This window comes from Diplotaxodon limnothrissa, linkage group LG7 (genome assembly GCF_057381915.1).
Source record: "Diplotaxodon limnothrissa isolate DT_005_m linkage group LG7, D_limnothrissa_male_GT1.1, whole genome shotgun sequence".
NCBI classification, from domain to species: domain Eukaryota; kingdom Metazoa; phylum Chordata; class Actinopteri; order Cichliformes; family Cichlidae; genus Diplotaxodon; species Diplotaxodon limnothrissa.
In genome coordinates this window covers 46,619,221-46,634,661 of record NC_140602.1, presented here as the reverse complement: position 1 = coordinate 46,634,661, position 15,441 = coordinate 46,619,221, and the positions used below count along the sequence as shown (strand labels likewise).

The 15,441-nt window shown below is 39.9% G+C and overlaps 1 protein-coding gene across 1 annotated transcript in view; it reads left to right on the top strand.

The window, feature by feature from the left end:
• The window catches only part of unc5cb (unc-5 netrin receptor Cb), a 142,501-nt gene that overhangs the window by 107,342 nt on the left and 19,718 nt on the right, over nt 1-15,441 (top strand). The window contains exons 8-11 of the mRNA XM_085359774.1: nt 2,760-2,816; nt 5,932-6,123; nt 9,517-9,879; nt 15,342-15,429. Coding sequence (XP_085215900.1) covers nt 2,760-2,816; nt 5,932-6,123; nt 9,517-9,879; nt 15,342-15,429 — 700 coding nt within the window. The remainder of the gene's footprint in view (nt 1-2,759; nt 2,817-5,931; nt 6,124-9,516; nt 9,880-15,341; nt 15,430-15,441) is intronic.

Here is a 15,441-nt window from a genome sequence, read left to right as displayed (position 1 = left end):
CCCAATCGCTGTCACAAATGCCTCTGTCGTGTGTATAACCTATTACAGATGGTGATGTGACACTAATAATATAAGAGCAGCTCAGCTGCTAGATGTATAAAATTTGAGACAGCTAGCGACTGCTGTGTGCAGCAGATCTGAGTTTTTGCTGCACCATAAGGTTGTAAACTGCTACCTGTTGATGTGGTGTAGCGTAGGTTACATCTTCAGATGCAGATGGCTGGTGGATCTGTATGCCTCTGAAGTAGATGCCTGCCGTCACACGCATGTTCTATATGTGCTAAGGACGGTGTTCAGGAAACGTTTTAACATCAGAGAGAGGTTGCATTAGCTCATTACGAGAGGGAGCACATATGTAAACGGCATATAGAAGCACGAGAGAGAGAGAGAGAAAAAAAATCAATAAGAAGGCCGTGACAGATGTGCTGTTATTTGTCTCTCTTCGTCTTGTTTTATTTCCCTCTGCAACACAACATATGTTCACCCCACACTTCCCTGCCCTTCTGTACACCCTTTGCAACTCAGCCTACACCAAAAGCATTAGTTCTTGGTAGATTGATGGCTAGTTTTCAGAGAATATAAAGCCATAATGATATAGATTTAGGATCATTTCAGAGATTGATTTTCTTTCTTTTCTTTTTTTTGGGGAAGCTAAAAGGGTGAAGCCACTTATGTCAATGCTAATGACCATTTCCACAAGCATTTAGGAGAACGGCCCATTATCTGAAAGCTCATGTTATGGCAAATATGATTGGGAATGGAAGTTGTGTGCAATCTGAACTCACCTTGGACCGCTGGTCTGCTCCCTCTAGTGCAGGGCCGTGATCTGAGCAAACACGTGTCTGTGGATTCCATTGCAGCTTGATCTTATTTTCTGTTGTTTGAATTTATTTAAATCATTTCAATTGCAGTCCATCACCAAAATCCACCGAAGGAATTTGATAGACCAGACCTTGAAATAGAACGTGGTGCTCAGCTCCATCACTGCCTCCTGCAGAAATACAACTGACTCGCGTCAAAAAGAGTTGTTATAATTAACTTTGCAGCTTGTTTATCACATTTAGACTGTCAGGGAGTTTTCTGGGTGGGAGGGGTTGGATTTAACAAAGTTATGTGTCTTTAAATTGATCTAGAAAGGTTGCACTCTGCGTGTTTAGAGAGAAGTTCCCAACTCTTACACATGTAGAGTTTTCACTGTTCACTTAGCCTGACCTGTCTAAATCTCTTTTTTGCACTCCCCCTGTGGTCTGCAGCTCTTGATACTGATGTTGTTTTTCTTGAAAAGGTAACCCTGCTCTCTGACACGACATTTTCTCTGACATATTGATCTAGAGAGAGGGGAACACCAACTCCAGCAAGGGGACACGCTTCATTGCTATCGAACACCAGAGGCAGGACAGCCGTGACTCCTAAGCTTCAGTTCAGACTCTTAAGTTTCAGTTCAGCCTCCAAACACCATAAAGTTATATCCTCTGTGTTTTATATGCGGTTTCAAAGATTAGTTAAAATGTCAATAAATATTATTTGTCATGTAATTAGCAATTTCATTAAACATAGAAGAGTAAGGAGCCTTTAAATAACGTGACAAATGACTTTCTCTTCCCCAAATGACAGTGTATTTCCCAGAGATTGGAAATCTGTCACATTCAAAGGAGTAATTGTTAAAACACAGACAATGATTTCCTGTACTATGCTTCCCTCTTCCTCTCCCAGCTCTGTGTTGCCAATAAAGAATAAACTTCGGCGATCTGACGTTTCCTTATGAGCCCACCCACTGAAGCATGCCTTTATGTCGGCTGTGCTGTAGACTCGGTTGGGCTGAATAGAAACTCCACAGGATGGGTTCAAATGGGCCATCAGTTAGACTGAATGCAACAGCCGACCTCCCCCTGCTCCGTCCCGGCATCCCGGTTGCCTGATTACATGTACACACCAATCCCATCTATCAGGCCATTGATTTTCCTGTCAGTCCACTTGTCTGCCTGTGGCTCTCTCCCTTTTCCAATAAGGACTTCATTGTTTGTATAGTTGTTTATGGATGTCCCAGGGAGACTGAATATTATGTGTGCTTGTGCACTATTCCTGGCTCTGTCTTTCTAGCCTGCTTTGCACTTCATTTCAGTAAAAAACCTGGCCACAACAAAAAACAACCAAGACCCCAGTTTAGGCCAAAAAACACACACACACACACATACACACATAAAAAAAACAACCTATCTTAGCTGAAGATTTTTCTAATCTCTCAATCGCATGTCTTCAACTTTCCACATCACTGTCCTTCAGCCCTTTTCCACTTCCTGCTTCCCTAACATAATCATTCCTTTTATCTCGCGCACTACCCTCTCCATCCACCTTCCAGTGACAGATGAAAGGCTGTAGGTTCTGCCGACTCGGCTGGAGCCCACACTTTATCAGCCCCACCATCCCCCTCACCTGCCAGCATCAGTCCTGCTGCTGCTAAGGCACTAAGCCCAGTTGATGGATCGCGCCACTCTCTTACAGAACCTCCATGTTTCCCCTGCTCTCCTCATCCATCTCCATACACAGATATAGAGAGGAGGGGCCAAATCAAGAAAGATCGCTTCCCCGTGCCATCACTCCTACTCATGAGTTTGTTGCTGTCTCATTTGTTGAGTTTGTTTTTCTGTTGGAAATTTGATTTTCATCATCCCTCTCCTCCCCCCCACCCTCATCTTTCTCTCTTCCCCCCCTTCTCCATACCTCTCGCTCTACTATCCATATCCGCTTCTCTCTTCAAGGTTCCTTATATCAGAAGTCCTCTGAGGCAAAAGACAAGAGTGATATTGGAAATTCATGTGAGTTATTGTTTTGTTTTGTTTTTTCCCCCCATTTAGTTCTTTTTTCATTATTTCTGCATTCTTGTCACGTCTGCCTTTGTTTTTTGTTTTTTTTAAGGCATCTTTAATGCTTTAATGTGCACGACCTGAATTTGCAGTCTTACATACAGATTTTCCTTTTTAGCAAAAAGCAACATTTCAGAAATAGCCATTTTGCACTAAAAGCATAAAACAAAACACAACAACGTGTCCATAAGTAAAATGAAAAACAATGTTTGCGAATGTTCTTCTGTGTCCACCAGCGAGTTATTGTTGCTCTTCTGTTTTTTACTTCATAACCACCTCAGGATATGATCCGTTTTGATCGCCCTAACCCTTTCCTCGTAATGTGTCTGTGCTAGCAGGCTGCTTGTTTACAGCCACGCTACTATTCTCGAAGTAAGAGCTGACCCTGCTCTTTACCCTGCCGAACTTTGCCTCACCAGCAGCTCATGCACTGTGTCAAGCAGACATTTTAACCTAAAGCTTTCGGAAATGAACATTGTTTATTGATCAGTTACCAGGCAAGAGCATAAACTCAAAATAATATTTGCTGTGACCTCCATTTGCTTTAAAATATCACCAGTTCTCATATAAATATCCTCAGTATGTGTGTGTGCATATCATATATATATATATATATATATATATATATATATTTCAAAATTCTCAGCTAGAAGAATTTTTGTAGGTTGTTCTTGCACAGTTCTTCTGTGGATTTCGGCTGCTTTAAGATTTTTGTCTCTTCATGTATAATTTAGGGCTGACTCAATGTTCTGGTCGGAGTGAGGGGCGAGGCTCTGTAAGACTGTTGCTTCTTGGTTTTAAAGGTCTTTGTAAATCTGTCTGTTTTTGGGTTGTTGTTAGTTTAAATGTGACCTTTTCAAAGAGCCCATTTGTTGGTATGTGCTATGGTTAAGAATTTGCACATCTATGCTGATTTTCTTTGGGGGGTGGGGGCATTATTTTCCATCTCTCACCCATCCCTTTGTAAATTTTTGCAACCTCGCTGAGAATGAAGTGTTCAAATAATCCCTTTCAGTTTCATTTCTTGTACTTTCCAACAATGGCTCATGTTCAAAGCGATGTATTAATCTAAGTGATACGTTTTAATGCGTACACTTAGCAGGTTGCTGCCTTTATCATCAAAGCATGAATAGAAGATTATTCGACTGAGGGGATATATGTTAAATAACTGCGGGGAAGCTTGGCAGAGGGAACGCAGTGAAATTACATTTTCAAACTTTCATCACTGACTCCCTGCTCTGTTTTCTGTTTGTGTCTGTGCTAGAAGAAGGATTAGAGGATGTATCTTTAATGCGATGTCTCACTCCAGGCTGAAAAGTCATGGCTGGGACATGCATGTCCTTCCTCGCAGAAAACATCTATGGGAGCACTACAATATTAATACCCTTTTTCCCCACTTAAATTGTAGTCTTTCAATAAAAATTACAGAAATGATCTTTAATTGAAATGGAGGTCACTCTAAATATTATTCAATAGGGATTCATCAAGAAATTAAATGTAATATGATTTAAATAAGTGTTGAATAGTGGACTTATTTAATTACATTGAAATCCTTTTTATGGAATAAAAATCAAACCATAAGTTACTGGAAATGAAGCCAGAAAGGAAGTATGTGATTAAAATGACACAACGCGTGACTTTCACTTGTCACGAAAGCACTCTGCTCTTGGTTTCCTTTCGCTCTGCTCCTTTATCCTCCTTTGTGCGCGAGAACACAAGAGACACAGACTGAGTGCCTTCTGTATCCCTGAGACACACGAGGCTAATTTACACAAATGCTCGGCCATCATGCACGTCTTCAAAGCGCCCTGTATGGATTTATGGGTGACACTGCCATCTACTGGTGCAGATATTGTGCAATTTCAACACACACATCATCTCAAAAATTGTTGTGTCTGCCCGATCACAACACCTTTTTGTTCTCCTGTTGATAAGAGTGTGTTTGTAAGCATTTGCTTTGGCGTTTGTCTTTCTTTGGACAATGACTTCACTTGTGCAATGTCCATGCATGTGTTGAACAATACGTGCATACATGCTCATACATGCCTTTTTGACATTTCGTGTCCTCCACATAAGAGCTTCACCCCCATTTGTCAACTTGGTGACAGTGAAGGACATTCCTTATCAAACACCAAAGAGAGTTCAGACTGTCAGTAGGCATCCATTAAAAGGTTTGATCTTTAATGAGAGCCCGTCTGAGTCTGTATTTCTAAAAGGCACATATATCCATGCCAGGCCTACTAATCACTGAGGCTTCTCCAGCTGGATAGTGGACAGAAAGTCTCTGGGAGGGAGACGGAGATGAAAGACAATTTGAGAAATGTGAGCCATGTCTAGATCTTATCTGCAGTGTGTAAGAACAAAAACAGAGACAGACTCTGAACTTCAGCACAGAGCATGGTAATTTGAAGATGAAAACATCGACATCTCTGTCTTCAGAACTTTTGATCTTGGTTCTGAGCAGAAATCTTTGTGTCACTGGACCGCGGTGGAACAGCCTTCTTTATTAATTGTGCTGTTTAAATGAATTTTTGTCACCATTTACTTTATTATATGGTTATTACATTGTTATTTTATCAAGGTCTTGCACATGACACAGTGCAGTATGTATTATTTCAAGAATTCTGAGGCCATTTTTAACATTCGCATACAAGATAGTGAACAGATGTTGGCGTGCCTTTTAGTGTGTCGCACATGTCCAAGCAAACAGTGAAAAAAGGCCAGATGATGTGTGTCAAACTAAGTTGCCTGCATCATTATCTCGCCTCAGTTTTAACAATCAAGAGAGCCTCGTGTTTTTTTCATGAACTGTGTTTCCCACAGCAGGTCAGCATTAATCAAAAAAGACTGGAGCTATACTTCGTGCATTTATTTCTCAGTAGATAGTTATTAATATCCGGCTCAATCGTAAACCAGGATATTACCCTGCTGATAATGGCTTCATCACAAGTCCTGCATACTGAGAGAAAAAGGCTTTATGTCATAAATGGAAGCATTACGAGATCTTAAAAGACTTTTTTTTTTCTGTCTGTGTTTTTTGTCTTTCGTCCCCAAACTCCTTCTCCAGTGGCCCCCACTACTGATGATGTAGCTCTTTATGTGGGTATTGTGATAGCAGTGATCATGTGCCTGGTTATCTCCGTCGTCGTGGCACTCTTCATCTACAGGAAGAACCACCGGGACTTCAGCTCTGACATCATTGATTCCTCTGCCCTCAACGGAGGGTTCCAGCCGGTCAGCATTAAGACCGCTCGCAAAGGTGAGTTATACGAAAGAGGCGTGTGTGAGTGTTTGAGCGTTGGTTTTTCTATATATCAAAATGTAACTGCATCTCAAATCGGTACATAAATAGATTAAACTTTCTTCTGTGTGAAAGGTAAGTGCACCTTTGCTGTCCTAGAGTTGCCCCCTTTAATCCAAGGAACTTTTAGATCCGTAACTGTGTCACTGGCTTAAAAATGTTACCATTTTTTCCAAGTAAAAATCCCTTCAGTTGCAAGATATTTGAAGAAAAGGCCATTTGAATGGGATTCTATAGCCCTCCATTTGTTCTTTTTGAGCCCATTATTAGTGGATTTCCTTTTGTCACTAGTATAATTATCCTGTTAGTTTCAGCTTTTGGGCAAATTGTCTCACAATATCTTCATTTGCTCTTTGATATCATGAAGAATTAATTGTTAAATCAGTCACTGCAAGCTGCCCGGTCCCAGATGCAGCTAACCCTAATCCATTACATTTGGTGAGCTGTTTTTGGTCTGCGCCAAACATTTTTATGTATTCTGACCAAACAGTTCTGCCCTCGATTCGCCTGTCTACATCACATTATTCCAAGACGTCTGGTTCGTACCTGTATGTTCACTGGCCAGCTGTGATTTTGCTCTAATGTTCTTTTTGGACAACTTTTCAACTTTTTCCTGGAACGCCTCTCATGCACGTCAGATTTTAAGATTTTTTGGTTGTATATTCAAGCACTTGCATCCCAACAGTTGCAAAATAAACCCACAAATCATGGGATCAAGTTTTCAAGCATTCCTTGATGACTTCTTTTTTGCATCAGACAGTCTGCTTTTGCTGTGGCAGCTGTTCCCACACATGGAAATAGCTATTATTTTACCAAGAAGTGTAATAAATTTAACAAATGAGGCAAAACTTAAATGCACAAAGTTTTGAAAGAACCTAATGTGCCAAATGTTTCCTCAAAACCTGCCCAAAAACCGTGTTAAAAACTGGATATTTTGTTTCCATAAAATTAAGATACAGAAAGTGGCTCCGTGTATTGTTGAAGCTTAAGCACAATTCAATCCTCTTTTAGTAAAGGTGTTGCTACTTAATGGTACAGACTCAGTTCAGCAGATTAAAAGAAATGTAATACTCGACCTTAGACACACCTGTGTTGTCAGGCATATGGAATGACTTTCATTAGTGCTGGCATTAATAATAGCTTCATTATCTTCAAAACATTACCTTAACCCACTGAGACACGTCTGACTCTGGAGGCACGTGCGTCAGCCGTGGTGAAACTATTAAAATGCTTGCTGTTGTGATGGGAGGCCACATTATGCCCAGTCATTAAAGCACAATAAGGCCAGTCTCTGTGTAATTAGATTTGGACTGTTGATGCAGGACTTAAAGTAAGTTACATGCATGAGGACAGGTCACTGTGAACTGGCCAAAAAGACAGCAGGGAGAGAGACAGAAATATGTAACTGTGTTGTAAATGATTAGTGTGAGCTTTTGGAAAGAGGAAATAAATAAATAAATAAAAGCAGAAGAGATAAAAATACAATGAAGAGACTAGAGACGAAGCTTTTTAATGTGGGACAATTCAAAAAGATAAACACCATCGAACAACAACCCTTGTTAAAGGTGCTGCTTCTGTCACCGCTCTTATAAAGTAAAGGATAATTTGAAGCCAAGCCTATTTAAAACAGCTCCCGAGCAGAAGGCACTTTGGTTAAAGAATCTACCAATATTCAAGCTTTTTCATTTATTTATTATTTTCTAAAAGAAATCCAAACTCTGAAACTCTATAATGAAGCTGAATTTATATGAATAACATTATATTTAAATCATTTTACTTTCTGTTGATTATATATCCTTAACATTATCCTTCACCTTTACAGATATAGTTAATATATTAAGTATTATAATATAGATCGATGTTACTGTGGGGTTATTCATATTTCATATGTTTGAACCACCTGATCATGACAGAAACAATTGGTGGTGATTTAAAAAACAGTGGTGTTGGAGGAATCATATAAGCTGATCCACTTTACTTCCACCTTATCTCTGTCTTTCCTAAAGTAGCCTACTAAAAGCTGTAATTTATGTTCTATATACTGTATGAAGCATGCATAAAGCACATCACACACAATTTGCTGTGAAGAAGATAATTCATGGGTGGAAATGTCACATCCACCACAGTGCTCAGTGCAAACAAGGGTTAAATTGGAATTTGTAATGTTGGGGGGGGGGGGGGGGGGGGGGGGGTCTCTTATTTCAGTGTTGCCATCGGTGCGCGTGCTGTGTGCAGGAGCAACAGTGACAGGGGAAATATCCCTACATGCAAAGAAAAATTAGCGTGATTGATCTAATTTGACAGAGTATGTGAACTATAACAAGGTCTGATCTCCGCTGACAGCTCTCTGCTCTGAAATGTGGCAGTGTGTAACAAATTCTCATGTCTCTGTGTCAAATACACAGTAGGAAAGATGGTGTAGGAACTGGTGTTTGAATAGAAGAACCAGTTAAGGGAATCATTGAGATTTTGCGTTTTATGGTGCTAGACACAGGCATTAATGATGTGCTAGGAGATGATTGTGTTAGCTTTAATTACCAAGAAGTGGTGCAATTTGAGTTTCTGTGATATTTTGCTCAAATCTTGTTTGCTGGTCATGACATTTTGACTTGAGCTTAAGCCTGCAAGCCACGTTAATGCGACACTTAGCTGAGATTATCCCTTGTTAAGTAGGTCTCAGTTTCATCCTGCAGTCCGTGGCACCTGTGCAATCTAATTAACAAAAGAGGGGGGAGGGGGGTTATCTGAAACCTGGTTTTGGGGGAAACCTGAGGAAAATATACAGTTTTATATGAATGAGAGCTGAAGCATATTTTGTTTAATTTCCTAATACAGATTGTGAAAATATGGGCCATACATTCTTGGAGATGGATGTTGCAAAACATGCCCTCCAGTGACACACTAGTACTTGCACTACTTCTAGTTTATTACTGGAACAACTTTTCTGACTCTCATTAACATTTGCATCATTTAGAAACTTGTGAGGGGGTGGAGACAGTGGAGAAGCTGGAGGACAGAGAGGCCCCCACTGACCCTCGCTCCACCCACTCAGTCCAGCTATTGAACATTTATCCTACTGGGTAAACCGAACATTCACGATGCCATCTGTTACTCATAAATCACAGCTGCACCTATAACTTCTCTGACTGAGTAATGTTTCTTGGTGGTGAAGTGGACCTCCCTAATGAGTAAAAAACAAAAAAGCCGTGCTCCAGTCTCACTGATTGCTGCCAGCAGTTCATTTCCTCATGGATATATAGGCTTCAAGTTAGTTTCTTCCTGATTCCTTTCCCAATACATGTGTTAAGACATTTATTCTGCTTTACCCATGTTGTTTTCTTTCCTTTTCAGCTGATCTCCTATCAGCACCCCCTGACCTGACCTCAGCAGCTGCCATGTACCGCGGCCCAGTTTACGCTCTCCATGACGTGGGTGACAAAATACCCATGACCAATTCTCCTCTGCTTGACCCGCTCCCTAACTTGAAGATTAAGGTGTACAATTCTTCAGGCTTAGTGACTCCACAGGATGACCTAGGAGGAGAATTTTCCTCTAAACTGTCACCTAAGCTGCCGCACTGCCTACTGGACAACGGTGACAACACAATGGGCCGGCGCACACAGACCCAGACGTTGCTCCGCACCAGGGATCCATCATGCACTGCTCTGGGCTCGTTCAGCTCCCAGGGAGGACAGCTTATTGTGCCCAACTCAGGTACTATACTAGCCAAAGATAGGTAGTGATTTTCCATATTTATATATTTTTATTTTATAGGTGATTCAGTTGGATATCAAGAAAAAATGTTGCATATTTCAAAGTATGCAGGAATGTAAAAAAGAAATAGTTTAAAAAATGAATAAACGAGCTTAGGTTCATGAAAAGCAGCATCTGCTACTTCCAGCAGATTCTATCAGTGTTCGTCTTAAAACTCATTAGCTGTCTTTTGTGAGTTATGATTGGAGCCACGTTTTTCATTCACTCAGTGGCACATCAGCATTTAGTAATAGCACCTCCACTTGTGTGGATGTGCATGTGTGAATGTCTATATGTGTGCACATACTGAAAGGAAACTCCTCTCATTGTATAGCCTGATAGGAAATGAAATATACCATCAGCTTTTCTCATCGTGTCCTTAAATCTCTACTCTTGTTTCACTTAATAATGTGCTGGTGATGATGATCTCGGCCCACGTTTCCCTTAAAGATCCCATTTAAAAAAAACATTAAAAGAAACTTCAAACACAAAACTTGCTGGTGTCTCCACTGGATTTCTGCCAGTCTCATAGTGATGACAAGACTCTGGGAAGTCACTATGTCTGACCAGGAAATGATCTGGCACATAATACCCTCCTCATAAAAGTGCAAGTTTACATTATTTATTTTGATTAGTGAACATTAGAGGTTGTGGTAGAGCCAGGCTGGCCGTCTCCTCCTGTCTTTATGCTGGGAAAAGTTTACTGGCTGCAGATTTTCTTTGATTTAGATTTAGTTAACATGTTTGATAGTGATATCAATCTTGCCATCAACTCTCTGCAAGAAAATACATTTCAGAAAGTTGCTACCTCCACCAAGGAGGTTATGTTTTTGGTAGGGTTTGCATGCATGCGTGTCATTCTGTCTGAATTCTGATAAAACTTTGCAGGAGTGTATAGTGGGGTCAACTTAGCAATCCATTCAAATTTGGCTTACGTGTGCCAAGGTCTTCAAAGTCAACTTCATGATTTATTGGTTCAAAATTGACAGAAAGCCTTTTAACTATAAACTGATTCTTACAAATCCGGTGTGTACTGTCAACCTCTAGAAAGATTTCAAATATTAAGGCATATTTGACCTCTGACCTCTCCTTCAAGGTCAATAGACTGATTTGAAAGGTCAAAGTGATAATAATGCTATATAGAGCTATTTAAAACTATGTTCCTTACCACCATGGTTGGTATTGACATCGTATAAGCATATAGCGAATGATATATGGGGATTCTAAATATCACGTTATAGTTTGCATCCAAACTTCATATGACATGTGACCTCTGCCCTCACTTTTTCAAATTGACCCCAAAATGTGTGACATCTTTAACCCTTGTGTGGTGTTCATATTTTTGTTACTCAGCCAGTGTTCACGGGTCTGGTGGACCCGCTAGAGTTTTGGCTTTCCAAATTAACACTATCAAACAATTTTATGTTAAATTACTCAACAGATGTTTACTTCATCCCAATTACAAACCATATGAACAGCAAACATGGTTAATTTTTTCCCTTTACCTTTGTTAGATCACATTTATGAATAATGTGCTTCTCGTTTTTTTTTGGGGGGGGGGGGGGGGGGGTTTATAAAATGTTATAAAAACATAAATCAGTTATAATCAAGTGGAGTGAGTGGAAAGACACAACACATTTACACGTGAAGCAATATGTTTCACAACTAAATGGCATCAGCTGCTCATCAATGGTGACATTAGGCCCAGGGTTGTAAAACAGGGGGAGGTGGTGCACACACTTATCCCACACTGTCCTGATGGCAGCTAGCTTGTCTCTCTGCCGTCGAGCTGGTCTGTCGTCTCCGTTATCAAAACAGATAATCCTGGAAATTTTGTGGAAGTTTTCCAGAGACATTGATGCACGGAAAGGTTCTTGCCGGTTTCTGCATCCCACAGGGATTCTGTAGATTCCCCTTTGGACCTGAAAACTCCTGCAAGGATAAGAACCCCAAAGTAGGCCTTTGGGGTTCTTAGATGAATTTGTTCCATCTCCTTCCACCTCTCTCCAAAAACACACCTTCCTTCTAGATTACTGCAATCCAGAATAATTTTCTGGATGGAATCTGGGATGAAAAGCTCAAATGAAGACTTGATGTCCTGCACATGAGTACCTGTCAGCCGTGTTGGCCCTGGCTTATCACAGTAACAGCTCTGCAGGGTGGCTCATTTCTTGGGCAAGAAGACCATTCAATTTCACCAGTTATTGACATCCATATTTCTTCACTTGCTGTCTGGTGGGCTTGTTCTGGTCCTAGAGCTGGCTGCAGATGGGGTACTTGTCTTCGTTTTGTTACTAAATGGTGCTCAACCTCATCCTCTTCTTCAAAGTCACTGTCAGACTCTGAATTTTCAGAAATGTGAAATATTCTGAAACCTCTTTGTCAACATCATCATCCGAAGCTCCTCTCTCTTCCAAAATCAATTGGATGGCCCTCGCAGCAGATAATCTTTTGCCATCTTGATCAGTTGTGATAAAGAACCACATCGGCAAAGTCTTATTTATAGTATTATGCCCCTAATTAGCAGGTGGGACAGGGTATAAGAAAATAAAATTTGGATCCCTCAAGAAAGAGGGTAAAATGTGTGGGATGTAAGAGCAGACGTGTTGATAGTTGAATTTTCAACAATGTTGCAACTTTGTGCGGGAACGGCAGGGGAAGAAAACACTATCAGCAGCACCAGAAAGGAGGAAGACAGAGTGTGGGAACACAGGACCTACACTTTCAACACTTTTATTAGACCTGGGTCCAGTGGACCCGAACACCTTGTATGTAATGTAAATGCGTGGGGGGAGGTACAGTATGAGGTCATTGAAAATTAGTTCGGATTTATGTTCTTCACAGAAAATAAGCCAAAGCCAATGAATTTCAGGTTGAAAAAATAATTAATTGTTTAATTTTTCTTTTGAAAAAAACTGAAAACGGGTCTCACAGACCCGAACACCATACAAGGGTTAAAGAAAGTATTGTCAAGAGAAAGAGAATGAATTCAAATTCAAATTCAAATTTTATTTGTCACGTACACAGTCATACACAGTACGATATGCAGTGAAATGCTTAGACAACTGCTCGTGACCTAAAGAAAAAAAAAGGAAAAGGCTATGAATAAGATAGGAAATAAATATGAAAAATTAAAAAGGGTAAATTTAACTAGGAAGGAATAAAATATAAAAAGAATTAAGGTTAAAAATGAAATAACTGTACAACACAAATTAGAATGAAGGGTAAATTTAACTGGGAAAGAATAAGATAAAATATATAAATTAAAGTTGAAAATAAAATAACTGTACAACAAAATACACAATACACAGTATGGAACTATATAAGAATGTATGAAGAAATATAAATAGATAAATAAATATATACACAATAACAGCAGCTGTACAAGTATTAACTGGAAATGAGCTGCCTAGTTAGTTATAAATATACTGTTGTATAGTATTATATAATTATCTCAAGCTATTTACAAATCATTACCTATTATCCTTTACCTACTCCTACACACACCTACATGTTTCTGTAGTCAAAGTAAACATGTGTGATTCTACCCTTAACTGCCTTTTACAGCACTACAAACTTCTTAAAGTACATTTAAACAGAACAAAGAAAACAAAATTAATATATACAAATTGCAGTGCTTTTCCCTTAAAAGTAAATACTGGCCAGAGAGTGAGCTGCCTCGGTGAAGGTTTATGCTCCCTGAGTGCTTCCTGTTTAGAGATTGCTTTTACTCAAAGCTTAGCTTCATTTCAGTTGTTAATAGAAGCTCGTTTTCTCCCCTGGAAAAAAGACTTGCCACCCATAAGTCAAATTTTCAGTTTATTATCTCTAGATTTCAAGTTGGGTATCTCAAAATTGTGACTTTCTGACTTAAGCAAGAAGCAAGAGGAAAAAAACCTCAAAATTGGATTTTAATGGCAAATTTTATTTTATTTTTTTCTGGGGCTCAAACAAGCTTCCAAACTTGTTACACTTGCTCTCGCTGTCAGTGCAATATGAAGATTTCAGTATGTGAGAGCTTAAATATAAAGAGCTCTTCAGTAAAGTGAAAAATACAAAACCATTGCAGCTCTCAGTAGACACGGCAGTTCAAATCAACCATAAATGTTAACTTAAGAATTGTTAATCTTTGCAAACCCCAAGCAAACCTCTCAGTAAAAATAAAAGAATTCTTTTTAAAGCATGTGCAGTATCATTCAATACTTTGCTGTCTGTAGCAGTATATCCCTGATGATCTGCGACTTTGAAATAAGCTAAGCCATGTGCAGCCCATCAGCATATTGACTGCACGTAGTATGACAAGAGTTGATGGATACCCAAGGTGTGTGCACCAGAAGTGCTGGAGGTGTCCCGTTTCAGGCAGCTTACATTAGCCATGCTGTCCTCACTTCAAACACATGCAGACTGTTTGTAACGCGCCGCAGATGCATGCTGACAGGCAGAAGCAAACTAGCAGTGACATTAAAGGATACGCAGACTTCTCACATTTCTTAAATTTCTCTCTTTTTTTTCATTTTGATAACTGTAAAATGTTCTCAGCTGTTGGCTGCGCTCAGCCACCTCATCATGTTACATAGGAATAGGGAGAGGAAAGAGCACATTTGATATTTGATCTGTTTGTGAGTCTGGGTAATGAAATATTTTGTGGTGCTGTCACTGTGGCTGTTTGGTATTTTGCATCTTAAAATGCATTTCTCATCTCTTTGAAGCTTTGCTGTGAGGCAGAGTAGCAGCGCGCGAGACGTTCCCTTGGCAGAGTTGTGATTGCCTCGCTAGCTAGCTGGAGAAGCTGTCTGTCACCTTTTGAAAAGTTCAGTACAAGGACATGGGAAATCAATGAGCTATCTGAGATCCCTCCCCCACCACCACTCCAGAGAGAAGCCATGTGTGTGTTTGTGTGTGCGTATGCATGATGGAAATTGGGGGTTAGGCTTCTAAAAAACGCACACGCGCGTATCGGATAGGTCATCTTATCGAATAAATCTGAGATGGAAAAATGTAAATCGCGCCTGCTGCAGCAATATGCCAAGGCTGTGACGAGCAAAGAGATCATTGATTTTTAGAAATGAAATTCCACATCATTTCCTGATACCATAAAAGAAGGTGGTAAAATTACATAGTTGCTGTGTGTGGGACTGAACGGCAGTGCAATTATTATTGTGTTTATCCAGGAAAAATATTCATTTGAATAAAATGAAAAAAAATCAATTCATATCTCTGTAGTTGTGCAGCACTGCATGAAGACACACTAGTTAAATGTAAAATTATAATTTACCTTTCTATATTTGGAGTAGCCAGGATTCACCAGCCTGTTGGTCTCACTCTCTATACTCTCACATTCTTACAAAAGTCTCATAACAAGCACTGACAGTATAAAGACACCTCTGTCAACTTATCTTTTTTTTTTGCTTTTTGCTTCCCAGGGGTTAGTCTGCTAATTCCTGCAGGGGCTATTCCTCAGGGCAGAGTGTATGAGATGTATGTGACAGTTCACAGGAAGGACAACATGAGGTATGCGACGAC